The 13158-nt window shown below is 43.6% G+C and overlaps 2 protein-coding genes across 6 annotated transcripts; one reads left to right on the top strand and one right to left on the bottom strand.

Annotated features, from left to right (window-relative positions):
- Positions 1 to 1515: 1515 nt before the first annotated feature.
- Positions 1516 to 4951, bottom strand: ARMCX3 (armadillo repeat containing X-linked 3). Of its 2 annotated transcripts, XM_036271536.1 has the most exons (5): positions 4805 to 4951; positions 4199 to 4306; positions 3764 to 3824; positions 3432 to 3502; positions 1516 to 3163 (listed from the first exon to the last, which is right to left on the bottom strand). In XM_036271536.1, the coding sequence occupies exon 5, from the start codon at positions 3018 to 3020 to the stop codon at positions 1881 to 1883; it is 1140 nt and encodes a 379-aa protein (XP_036127429.1). In that variant the 5' UTR covers positions 3021 to 3163; positions 3432 to 3502; positions 3764 to 3824; positions 4199 to 4306; positions 4805 to 4951; the 3' UTR covers positions 1516 to 1880. The 2 variants fall into 2 exon arrangements, with proteins under 2 accessions (XP_036127429.1, XP_036127428.1); XM_036271535.1 differs by lacking the exon at positions 3432 to 3502 and having other exon boundaries at positions 4805 to 4934.
- A 4725-nt stretch (positions 4952 to 9676) lies between these two features.
- Positions 9677 to 11933, top strand: LOC118636308 (protein ARMCX6-like). 4 transcript variants are annotated; one of them, XM_036271391.1, is made up of 3 exons: positions 9677 to 9729; positions 10034 to 10111; positions 10889 to 11933. In XM_036271391.1, exon 3 carries the CDS (start codon positions 11034 to 11036, stop codon positions 11931 to 11933), a length of 900 nt encoding a protein of 299 aa, XP_036127284.1. In that variant the 5' UTR covers positions 9677 to 9729; positions 10034 to 10111; positions 10889 to 11033. The 4 variants fall into 4 exon arrangements, with proteins under 4 accessions (XP_036127284.1, XP_036127285.1, XP_036127282.1 ...); XM_036271389.1 differs by lacking the exon at positions 9677 to 9729 and adding an exon at positions 10472 to 10542 and having other exon boundaries at positions 10041 to 10111; XM_036271392.1 differs by lacking the exon at positions 10034 to 10111 and having other exon boundaries at positions 9682 to 9729.
- The last annotated feature ends 1225 nt before the right edge of the window (positions 11934 to 13158 follow it).

The following is a 13158-nucleotide window of genomic DNA, read 5'->3' as shown; positions in this document are numbered from 1 at the left end:
CACCTCCAAACCAACTAGGAATATATTGTGGGAGCTGGTGAGACCATGTCTGAGGAAATACTTTGAGTCCTTAGAAATAAAAAGTAAGAACTATTCCTTTGATAAATTATTCTAACAGTTGCCTTGCAGGAATAACAAAACTCTACACAGTAGTCACGTAATAAATGTTAACCTTTATTGTTGTTATTATTTTTTAAATGACACTGACACATGGCAGAATGCCCCCAGCAAAACAAAGGTCAAAAAAAAAAAAACTATTAACCCTGCATTCTAGGAAATTAAAAGTGCTTTCTTTTCTTAATTAACTGCTATGTGCCAGAACATTCTAAGTATTTTGCATGTATCACTTCATTTAATCCTCCTGACAAGCATCATCTTTACCACCCATCTATCATTTCAGAGAGGAAACTTCAACCCACCTCATTTTTAACCTAATTTTTCCACTCAGTACATGCTCCAATCACCTGCTTCATTCCCAACACTTTCCTTTTTCAAAAATTTCCAAAAAAATTCAATCTTCATTTCAGATAAATAAGAACACATCAATTATTAAAAAGTAAAAAGGTAAAAAGATCACTCATTATCCTTCCACCCAAAGATAACCACTGTTATTATTTGGGTATCTATAATTCAGTTTTTAGTGTTTATTTAAACATGTTTTATTATTCTCAAAAAAATGAAATCATACTATGAATACTGCTATCTAACCTGCCTTTCTCACTTAACAATGTATGATGAATATCTTTTCTTGGCAATATGAATTTAAACCAACATATTTATCATATACCATGTGGAATATTTCTTAATCAATTTAACCAATCCAATGTGCTAGACACTTGTTTCCAAGTTTTGCTATTTTAGACAGTGCTGGGGTACACAGTCTTGTACATATGGTCTTTGGTCAATTTTTCAATAATTTTCTTAGGACAAAGGGTTTACATATTTTAAGGCTTATATGTATTACCAAATAGCCCTCCACAAACCTTGTGCCAATGTAAATTAATTACTATCACCAGGGTTTGAAAGGGTCCATTTTGCCACTTTCCTGGATACTGCACAGTAGGTGAGAGAGAGACTTTTATATGAATTCCAATTATTCTTTTCAGTAAAAAATATTTAGTGGCTTTTTGTGTTCAGTGGAATAATGTTCAAATAACTCTCCACAAACTTTCTTTGCCTAGCTTTCCAAATGTATTTATTTCCATTCCCTACACACTCCATTCTAAGCAGATTAGTTTCTCATTGTCATAAGAAGAAAGTTCCTGCCTCCATGCCTTTCCTACATCAGTCCCCCCTCACTCCCATCTCATGGAATGTCCTAACTAGGACTCTTTTTAAATGGCCGCTTCCTCCATAAATCTGTAGCTGACTACTACTGTAGTAGCCTTTGCTTCCTCTGTGCTCTGAGAATGCATATTTGACAATGAGTCCAGATATTCTCAGTTATTTTGTTTGCATGTTTCTTATCTCTCCAACTAGATTATAAACAAAAGGGCAAGGATGATTTCTTTCTTCTTTTTTTTTTCTTTCCAGCATTAACACACAACTTTATTGATGATACACAAATGAAGTTAATGCAAATGACAGGAGAGAACTTAGGATGAATTGATTCACTGTCACTTATACAGAAGAAATAGTAAAAATATTTCACTATAGGCAGTGAGATAAAAAGCAACAAACATGTTTTCAGAACATGTAGTGACATTCATTCATCCAGCTTAGACCTAAAAACCAACTTGGATAAATATCAGCATTGATGATACAATATGATATTCATTACTCAAAATTGGTAGCTGAAAGGATTCCTTTATCATATAAACAAGGTGGAGAAAAGAAATAGTTTACAATGTGTGTTGCTTCTAAACTACAAAATCAAGAAGTTATTCCTGGCTGTTTGGGAACATATGCTCAGCCAGTTTGGCCATGAATTTTCCAACTTTTACTTTCACCGAAAAATCATGGTGACTTTCTATCCCCAGAATCTTATCAGCACACACTTGAAATTCTTTTAAAAAGAAAAAAAGTGAACCTTCACTGAATTGATTCTGAGTAGGTTCATTTTCTTCCCATTTAAAATGGTCATTTATGTTCTCAAATATGACCAGAAGTTTCAGAATAATCTCTTTGTTCTCCTTCTTATTAAAGAGAGAACCCAGTGAAGATGGTACTTGGGCTCTGAGAAGTTCTCTAGTCATGGCTGGATTTTCAGCCAAATTCAAAAGGAGTTTCAAAACCTGAAGTTTGGTTTCTTCATTTCCTGCTGAAAATAAACGAAAAAAGTCTGAAATTGAATTAGCAAGCATGTGCTGATACTCATTAGTAACAGTCATATTTGTAAGCAATCTTAGTCCAGCCAGCTGCACAGATGAGTTCAAGCGAGAAGTGATTGTGTCATCACACACTTGATTCATGTATATCTTAAGCCTGCGCTGATTTTCAGCATTCACACTCAGGTTATTCAGTACAATTAAAGCCTTTTCCTTAACGATGGGATCCCGAGTATTGAGAATCTTTGCAACAATTGGGAGACCACCCAGATCACGAATGATATCTCTGTTAAATGCATAAGCAGCATTGTTACCCAGAGCAATTAAAGCTGCTTCAAGAATATAAGGCTTTTCAGACATCTCAACCAAGCAAAGAACTTTTTGCAGCTCTTGAGGAGACAAAATAGTATCATCTGAATTGGGGGAAGCCCTTTTCTGAACAGCCCTTCGAGCCCGGGTGGCCCTGGCCCTTGCTCTGGCCCTAGCTCTGGTCCCCGCCTCTGTCCCAATCCGGGCCCAAGGTGGGTACCATACTATTCCCTTGCTCTCACTATTGTCATCATCATCATCAGACCAGTCATTGTACCTGGCCCCAGAACAGTCCCCAACATCATCCACATCCCCAGGCCCACCCTCAGCCATTTTCTCTTTGTTCTGTTTTCTTCCTCTGGCCAGTCTATAAATGCAATAGCAGGCGCCAGCCCCAATCACCAGCCCCGCAGTCACCCAGCCTACTTTCCTGACGTAGCCCATGCAATCGTCCCTGACAATAGCAGGGACCAAGGAACAGAGTAGTCACTCAGGCTTGGGGAGAACTATGGGCCTGGGTGCCAGCCTGTGGAAGGTATTTGTCTTCAGCCACTTCAAGGCCACAATAGTTGATACTGGAGGTGAACCTAGAGGTGGAGGAAGAAAATGGAGTTTGAGTTTCTCTTCTCTTTGTGTTGCCCTATGCAAGGAGTTGCACAGAGGGCCAGGAGAATAGTAAATGAGTATTTGGTAGGAAATGTAGATTATTAATAAACTCTCTCTATCCTCTTCATTTCACCCTCCACCTACCCTCCCCAGCCTAGATAAAGGCAATGGAACGAACCCATATTCTTTGCTGGGGCCTCAGCCACCCCAACCTGGGGTGTCCCCCGGGAGTGGCACTCTTGCACTCACCTCCTCCAGACAGGCAGTTTGCCCCTTCTCCCCTCCCCTGGAGTTATGCCACACCCAACAACCCTTGCAATCTGCAGAGAGACCAGAGCCAATGAGAACTGAGAGCTTGATGGATTGACTGTCCACTCCTTGCCTTTCTGATTCACTATCCAGGTTGTCAGATTTTTTAAAAAACCTCTCTATGTCATCCAAAACATGCATCTGCCTGCCCCTTCTCTAGCCTGAAATGGGAGGGATGTTAGGGAAATAAGATAGGATTGGGTGAGCCTGTCCAACCACAACTGATTTCCAACCCCTCCCCCATTCCAATCAGCCCCCACGCCCACACCGACCTCTACTGATCCGAGGAAACTTCCTCCCTCGCTTCAAGTGGTGCCACCTGCTACAGCAGACCTGCAGGATGACAGATCGAAAGCATGGGGACTAACTACTGTTGAGAGAGGAGGATTATGAACAAACTATCTGATAGGTTTCCCTTCTGTCATCCCCCCATCCGCCCCACCCCCACCTCCATCTCTCCCTCTCCCTCTCCCTCTCTCTCTCTCTCTCTCTCTCTCTCTCACACACACACACACACACACACACACATACACACATACACACACACACACACACACACACACACACACACACACGGCATGCCATTTTACCACAGCCCCAGGAGTGCTACAGACATACTCAGACTTAGACCTAACCTACATTACTGCCATCTCTGGTTTCTCCCCACCCCCACCACTGCCCTTTTTAGGGTCCCCAGATGGCCTTACCCTCAAATCGACCTTCACCGATCAGGGTTAATTTCCTTCCTCTTCACTTTCTTGGCGTGGTGCCGCAAACTACGGAAAGGCTGGCAACCTGAGAGAGGCTCAGACCCACTAAACACAGCCAGGACGACACAGCCACAGTCAGAAAGACGGGAAACAGCCGCTACTGAGTGCTTGGTGGACGGACCAGTCCCCAGAACATTAAATTCCTTCCTAATTCGGAGGTCTGGTTGTCAAGTGTTTCCCACCCCTACAACCTCTCTCGGGGCTCTGCTGACCCATCACGTTGCACTCTCACCTCATCCCCCATGCCCAACCTATCCCGGTCAGCACTGTCCTGGAGGACTGGGGGCCAACACCAAGGCCCCAGCTCCCTTTCCGGATTACGGTCTCGGCTCCCAGCAGATTCCCACCTTTTGGTCTCTGGGCTGCTCCCCTAACACCTCCCTGCTAACCATTTCGCAGCATGGAAATGAACTGCAAGCAGGACAGATGTCCTGGAAAGCCCGTGACGAGTAGGAGAGACCACGGAGACGCCTCAGGACCCGCCGCGGTCTCCGCCCTAAATCCTGGACCGCCCCCACTTTATGGAATCTCCCAGGCACTGACCTACTGAAATCGGGGACAATTTCCTTTTCCTCCTCCTTCTTCTCTCTGCAACAGGCCCGATCTCCCTCAGGGCAGTGGGGAGCTGGTACTCAGAGGGAACAACGACCAGAACGAGAAGGACTTCTGCACACGTCAGCTCTTGGTCACGTGAAAGCTACGTCATCCACCAACTCTGGTCCCCAATTTCCCCTCCCACCAGCAGTGCGGCAGAAGAGGACCCGCCCCCCTTCATTCCCTCCCCCATACCAGGCCTTGTTACTTTCTTCTTTGCTAATCCCATCTCCCTGTAGTTGTGTTTGCCTTCCTCGGATTACCAGAAACAGACAGCATCTTCCCCTGGGGCTACTGGCCACTTGTAATTTTTGAAAATTTTGCTTCTTCCTTCTCTAGGCTCCTGGGACAGCAACCTCTCTTTCCATCTCCCCTCCTCCCAGCTATTAATGTCTACCATTTCCTCTGAAATCTAGTCCTAGATCTGAAATGAAAAAAAAAAAAAATCAGAAAAGGAGACCTGGAATGAGAGTGTGGTTTTTACTTTCTTAATATTTTTTTTGTTCTGCCCTTTCCCACCCCCAGGCTGCATTCTTTTCATGAGAAAAATTACTATAAAGCTATTTTCATTTGAGAAAAATAAAGGTTGGAGTTGGAGAGTGATGTTGGGTGGATGGCCTCCAAAAGTCCCACATATTCTCACTTGTGGGGAGTGTTATACACTTCACTCAAAGCAATCTTAATATCTTCTGGGGCCTATCAGATAACACAACCCTGAATGAGCGAATCAATGTGTCTGAGAATGCACAAATCTTCTGACTAGGCCAGTCTTCTAAACAAGAGAGCAACAAGCTATCACTTGCATCAGTTAGCAAAGAAGCATGGAACCCTCAGAAGCCAGTAACACAGAAAACATTTAGTAGAAACCACAGCTGAGTAGTGGTTATGTCAGATAAACAACTGACAAAGTGACTGGCATACAAAGAACATTACAAAATATAATTGGGTACAAATAGAGAATATCATCTTTAAATGACATAGGTGTTAGAGAAACACCGGGACCAAGACAAAATTGGCTGAACTAGTATCTAGCAATTACTGGGAAACCATTTCACCAACTCGTTTGATGAACTCAATGATTCACCTGTCAGCAATGACTGAACATTTTTATAGTGAGGAAAGTAATAAAATAATGTCAGAACATGGGGTGTGCTGTGGAATATTTCCTAACAGTTGAGATATAAGGTTATTATTTGAGTAAAACTTTTTAAATTCTTAGACAATTTGGGAGTAAATGAAAAGACTGGAAGTTTGGAAACAGTCAAAACTCCACAGAAATTCATATAAATGTAACTTCTGGGAGGCAGTACTAGAAAAATGACTAAAATATGGTAAACAGAAGCCAAATCAGCTATATGATTCTGTGTTTAGAGAAAGATCATGTGCAGTGAAGGAGTTTATATAAGCATAGAATATATCAAAAGGTAATCAGAGGAAAGTGTTGGTAGTTCCCACCCAAGCACTGTCTGGAGGAGACGGAGTTTTGGTTAAGATGGCTGGAACATTTAGCTTGTCTTGGCAAAGCCGTTCCCATGATGTGCAAGAGTACTTCAAGCTTCTTTAGCTAAAAGCCACCTATTAAGGCAAACCAACATCTTTGCTCTGATTGCAGGCTCACCAAGCAACTTCCTGAGGTATGGCTTCCCAGATAGTAACTTGCCTACAGGAGAAGAATGAGCTGGTAAAACTGACAGAAACCTCCAGTGCCCCTGACAGATATATTTCTCAGGGTAAATTATTCAGTTGTAACTCCTATTGGGACAGCTTCCCTTATGGCCTAATTACAAGGAGAGAATGCAGAGATCCATGGTTTGGACATCCAGATCTAGGTTTATATACAAGTCTCTATGAATGACGGTCTTTTTTGACAAAAGCATATGCTCTTAGCATACAGACAAAATCAGGGGTTGATCATGCAACAATGAGGACAAGACCCTGAACTATAGCTGCAACTCTGGAATCCTCTCAGGGAAGCCAGGTAGTTTTGGTTTAGAAGACAACCTTGTGCATTACCATTTTGGAATTGTACTTCTTTAATGTTCAGTTAGTGTGAAAATTAAAACATGCTGTGGCAAATCGGCCCCCAGCACTCAGTCACAGATGGACAATGGGTTAATATCCAAAGCTGCTAAAAGGCTCCTGCAAATCAACAATATCTGAAATAGTTTAAATTTCTCTCAGAAAAGAAAGTGCATTTTTCATTTTACATACCCTGCATTTTCCGCAGCAAAAGAGTGGGCATTGTACCCAATACAGACCAATACTCTCTTACTAAAATTTAAATCTTGAACAGTGATAAAAATTGAAAATCAGTGGAATTATGGCATCCTGAGAAGACTATCAATTCCTCTTGCCTTTTGCAAGCTTAAGAACTTGCAACAGACATGTCTGAGGAACTGCTTAAGGATTTTCCTTTTTTGATTTTGAAATGGTCAGGCAAATAACATGCCCTTAAATATTTGTTGGTGAATGTATAATGAAGAGCAAAGTAAATTTTAAATGCTAGTCCCAAGGTTCCTTGGTAGAAAGTGTAGATCAAATGACAAAGAAGAGAATTGAAAGGGTTATTATTGCCATGGGGTTTAGGAAGTTTTAGAAAGGGATTGGATTCAAACATGAAAGGTCTGACAGACTGGAAAAGTGGTAGTCAGGGGTTATACACTGGAACAATTTGAAAATGTGCCAAAGGAGGCAGTTATTTTATACTGGTAAGGAGAGGTAAGAGTGCAATTTTTGTCCTTGAAGCTTTGTCAAACTTTACATACTCCTTAGTTCTTTCTCATGCATATATTCAAAACAAATAAAAGTCACTTATATAAGGACTTAGCAGCTCAAAATTGAATGATGAACAGTTGACTCTTCAAGTTCTGTTTGTAGGGCTTAATAAATAGAATTCACTTGTCTACTATAATAAAATAAAGGACGAGAAAAAGAACAGTATAAGCAATGATGGCAAAACAAATGAGGTAGGGGTTTAGAAATAGGGATTATGATTGGTGAGTGAATTTGAACTAAAAAGTTTGAAAGGGAGGGGAAAATAAAAAAATAAAAGAAAGGTGGGGCAGGAGGGGAGGGGAAAATAAAAAAAGTTTGAGGAAGATCAGAAAGTTGTAATATCTTCTTGACTTCTGAGTATTTGCCAGCCAGGCGCTCTGGGCTCCCTGGCTCACCTCCTGAAAAGGCCTCCCCCCACAGGGCCTCTCACTCGAGGAGCTTCCTGCTAGGGTGTCATATTTCAATGTTCTAAGAAGGAGGCTGCCTGAAGGGTCTATATTTAGCATATGACTCCCCAGCAGGGACAGCTGAATGTCTGGGGACTAACTTCTGCATACTTTGTCCCTGAGTTCTGAGATTATTCTAAGGGGCTTGTAGGGGTGGTTCAGTGAACTTTTAACAGAAGGCAAGGAATGAAAAAGCCTCTTTCTCCTGGAAACTGCTTGAGATACTGTGAATTGTCCTTTTTGTGAAGGAAAAATGACATGGATCTCAGGAGTGTTGCAGTGATTTATAGACACCACAGACCTTCACCACTATCTCTACTGTCTAGTGTGACATAGTGTATGAATGACAGATACCGGAGATAATACACCAACATCATGATTAAATGAAAAGTCCATCTATTGAGTCTCACTTTTATCAATGAGATAAAAGGGAATTCTCTAATTTCTGGATGATTTATGGGTTACACCATGCAACATCAGAATAGATTTTAAATAAAGACTTTTGAATGAAGAGCAGGATAATCTGTGAAGTTACTAATTTGTAAGGTATATCTGAAAATACATGATTCATTTGAATTTGGAGGTCTGCATAAAGTCTGTCCTTTGAAGCCAGAATGAAACCATCCAACAATCTTCTATGAAGAGCTCTGTAGTCTGACACCTAATACTATGAGTTCATCCAGGAAGAAAGGAATAGCAGTTTACTTATCTAAAATGGTCATAATTAAAATGCTGACCACCTTACTATAGATCATGTTATCCATCAGTTTACAAATCATATCGAATGCACACTGGGTTTTTTTGTTGGGATGTGGTTTTAAATTTTAATATGCTGTTTGAAAGCTGCTATTCCCTGTGCAGTCAGAAGAAAATATTCTTAATGCATTACAAATTAATTTAACCAAATAAGCCTCCCTATTAACTGGGAAATATTTTTAAGTATAGATAGATATAGATAGATATAGATATAGATAGATGATATAGATATAGATATAGATGATATAGATATATAGATATAGATATATAGATATAGATATATACTTGAAATCTTTTTTTCCAAATGGCATAGCTTTACTGTATTTTCTGGTTACAAAATAATGTAGCTTGAGTCAATAAAAATGAAGGACAAAATAGAACCTATATGAATAAAAAATATTAATAAAAACCTCACTACTACTTGGGCTTCCTTTTCTGACACACTCCCCCCATTTTGGTGCAGTGACTGCATGTGGAAAGAGGTAGAAATTAAGGGAGTCCGGGCAGGAGTTTCCGAGCCAAGGAAAGGGTAAGACATTTCTACAAGAAGTCTAAGTAAACGGTAGACCCAAGAAAAGGTGCTGCCCCTTCCTGTAATTAGAGAAAGGCCAATTCAAACACCAGAAAGCCATGACCACTTCTGGTTTCTGCTATTGTTATAGAGGAAAAGAGTAGCGGGGACCAGTGTAATGGGGGGAGGTACCGGGCAGGCTGGCGCCTGCCGCACTGCTTCTGGGAGTGGAAATTGGGGGCCAGAGCTCACTGGTGACGTGGTCGTCATGTGACCAAGAGCTGCCTAGAGCTGAACTCCTTGCTAGTCGCCTCTGTCTGGGTACCAGCCCCCTATTACTCTGCAGGCTTATGAAGGAAGGAGGAAACTAGCCTCGGACTGTGCAGGTCGGTAGTAGTGTGGGCTCAGCTTGGAGAGAGATGGGGGTGGGAGAGGGCCAAGAACGCCACCGATCCACGGTCAGGTCAGGCAATTGGGTCTGTATCCCCTTCTCACCTACTTTCTAGAGATCCCCCCTCCCCCGTGCCCATTTTAAGAGAGAACTGTCGGACTTTGGGCGGGGGTGAGGGGAGTGAATGACGGTTACTGAGACTGCGAGGAAAGAAAAGGTACACAATCAGAGCACTCTTGTCCGGAGTGCTGATCAGTCCACCAAGAACTCCGTCTCCTCGGTTGTCTGTCTGTCTGCAGGTTTGTAGGTCTGTTGGCTCATAGGTCGTGGCAAAAGTCGGGGCGAGGGAAGGAGCAAACTGTCCTGGGACCGTGCAGGTCGGTGTGAAGGTGGGATGAGCCCTGTACCCTGGGTGGGGGTGGCGAAGGAGAGAGGGCTGGGATCTGAGCCAGCTGGTCCCAGTCGCCCTCTCCTGGCCCTTTCTTTCTCCACACCCCCTCCCATTTCGGTGCAGGGAAAGGGGTGTGGCAGCCTTTGCTGGGGAAATGGCGGACGACAAGGGGGAGGGGGCAGGGAACCCCGCCTAAGGAAAGCCTGAAGGGTGTGAGAAATATTTTCAACTCAAAGGCCGAAAATTCAGAAAAGCAAGTATTGGGACCTGTGTTCTTAGTGCTGATCCATCCACTACACATTCAGTTCTTCACTGCTGGCTGTCTTTCCATCTGTCCTTCTGCCAGACTGTCCATCAAGCACTGTGGAAGGAGCACTGACAAGAGAAGAAGGAGGAATTTACCTGACTTTGGTAGAGGTTGGTGGGAGAAACTGCCTTTGATCTTTAGGGGTAGGAGTCTGATGGAGGAGGAGACTACCTGAGGGTTAGCCTCTCCATGTCATCCTACTGGCTATCATAGCACAACCCCAACTCCTGCCAGTCTCTGTGGGCCTGGAAGAGAAATGGTGGATCCTGATGGTAGGGAGAGGATCACACACAAACACACCACCACCACCACCACCACCACAACAACAACAACAACAAAAAATAGTTTTCTAGTAACCTCCATCTCTAAACTAGGACTCAAAATCCACTCCCTCTGTTTGGTGAGGCACAAACTCAGACAGAGCCCAAAGCACTAATACTATTTTTTCACCCACAGATTCATCACAAGAGAGCTACAGGAGCTTGGGAGAGGCTGAAGACCACTTCTCTCCACCATTACAGACCCTGGCCTTAAGATTCCTTTTCAATCAGGTGGAGAAAGGCCCTCTCCTGTCCTGCCACAACCTGGCATAGATTTGAACATGGGCTGGGCTCGGGAAGTGGGTTGGATGGCTGCTGGACTAATGATTGGGGCTGGAGCCTGCTACTGTGTTTACAAATTAACCATAGGAAGAGATGACAATGAGAAGTTGGAGGAGGAGGAAGAGGAATGGGACGATGACCAAGAGCTGGATGAGGAGGAGCCCAAGACTTGGTTTGATTTCACAACTATGGCTCGGCCCTGGAATGAGAATGGGGATTGGACAGAACCTGGGGCCCCTGGTGGAACCGAGGACAGGCCCTCAGGTGGGGGCAAGGCCAATCGAACACACCCAACAAGACAGCGTCCATTCCCCTATGAATATAAAAATACTTGGAGTGCTGAAACCTTTAAAATTTTCAGCTGTGCTCTTGACCTCTCCAAGTGTCCTTTCATTCAGGGGAAAATGTTGTTTGCTCAGCCCAAGGATGCTGGCTTTTCATTTAGCCACAATATCAATAGTCATTTGGCCAGCCTCTCCATTGTTGGAAACACGATCCCCACTCTCAACCCCACTGTTAAGGAGGCTTTATGTGCCCTGGATAACGTGAATGCCAGTGTGGAAAATCAGGGCCAGATTAAAATGTACATCAATGAAGTGTGTCGGGAAACTGTGTCACATTGCTGCAACTTATTTCTGCAGCAGGCCGGATTAAATTTGTTAATAAGCATGACAGTTATTAATAACATGCTCACCAAGTCCGTTTCAGACCCGAGGTTTCCTTTGATATCAGAGGGGAGTGGATGTGCTGAGGTTCAGCCTTTGAAACCGTTGATGGGTTTGTCTGAAAAGCCAGGCTTGGCAGGGGACTTTCTGGGTCCACAAATGCTGCTCTCATTCATGTCCCTCTTTATCAAGAATGGAAACAGACAGGTTCTTCTGGACACCCTGGCCTCTTAAATGGCCATCTCAAACAGAATGGGACTGAATCTACCCGAAACCTGTTTGGTGAACACGCAGTTGTGTTCTCATTCAAAGACTCTGCAGTGGGTGCTATAGAAGGTCCTGCCCTGGCCAATCACCACCTCATGGGGTGGAAGTTACACTTGCTAAACCGAGGACCACACTCTTACTGGACGGGCAAGGGTTCCCACAGAGCTTTGAGGAACTTCTTGGTTTTGCAGTCTACAGGCAATGTGCACTGTAAATTGCTCCCTTACTTCTTCCTGTGGTAAAGGGCTCGTTTCAGCTGCCAGCTGTGGATAAAGCATCATGAAGGATGCTTGCCTGTGGTGGCCTCCCTGTCTAAGCTGGACTGTTTTGTGGAGACCAGACACATATCAAACCTTGTGCTGAAAATGCATTTGTTGCTGCGTAGGTTGAATTCTGTTTCGTTTACTCTTTCTCCTACACCAGCTGATGGATGGTGAAGCTATTCATCAGAAAAGTGCACGCCCTTTCTATGTGCTGTACTGACTTAACCTCATCCACCCAAGTCTACATTTGTATAAACAGTTTAATCAATAAACTTGTGTGCTTTGACTGGCAAAAATGAGACATGGTACTTGTCCTTGAGTTGACAGTCTGCATGAAGAGAAAGACAAAACTACAGGACAAATGCTAACTAACTGGGGTGGGGAGGGGGAAAGCGAGGCATCGAGGCATTTGCTCTGACAAATGCACTCATAGCAGTGCTCACAGGAGGCAGGGGTAGAGATGGGCTTCAGTGTTCAGGATAAACCTCAACAAGGGGTTGGGGGCTGAAGGAAGGTGGGGGTGTGGAGGTAGTTTGGTGGAATTAGGATAAAAGGTCGGGAGGACAAAAGGGGACAACACCTGTGAAGCAAGCAGCACAGTGCCTGGCACGTGGCACAAGAAATCTCTTGATGAAGGTGTCTCCTTGACTGCTGGCCTAGAGGGGAATGTCAGTATCCTTGGGTTTGTCTACACATCTTGGGGGCCACTGGAAAACCCATCCCTACACATTTAGTGGACGATTATAGCAATAACGGCTTCCACTTGCTGAGTACCTACTTTGCGTCGTTCTCTCTCTTCTGGGAAGCAGCGAATAAACAGACTTCCAGGCCCTCTCTCTTCCTTGGGATCCCCAAACCAAATCCCTGGCAGAGTGAGAAGAGTTGGGTGGCCTCTGCTTCCCTTGGTGGAACTACCTTTGTGCGTCATC

Source organism: Molossus molossus, unplaced genomic scaffold (genome assembly GCF_014108415.1).
Source record: "Molossus molossus isolate mMolMol1 unplaced genomic scaffold, mMolMol1.p scaffold_m16_p_2, whole genome shotgun sequence".
Taxonomy (NCBI): domain Eukaryota; kingdom Metazoa; phylum Chordata; class Mammalia; order Chiroptera; family Molossidae; genus Molossus; species Molossus molossus.
The sequence above is the reverse complement of the archived record's forward strand: the minus strand, read 5'-3'. Positions and strand labels throughout refer to the sequence as shown.

What these genes read in the sequence shown, in the direction of transcription:
- ARMCX3 (XM_036271536.1), bottom strand. Translation starts at nt 3,020, where the DNA reads ATGGGCTACGTCAGGAAAGTAGGCTGGGTGACTGCGGGGCTGGTGATT.
- LOC118636308 (XM_036271391.1), top strand. Translation starts at nt 11,034, where the DNA reads ATGGGCTGGGCTCGGGAAGTGGGTTGGATGGCTGCTGGACTAATGATT.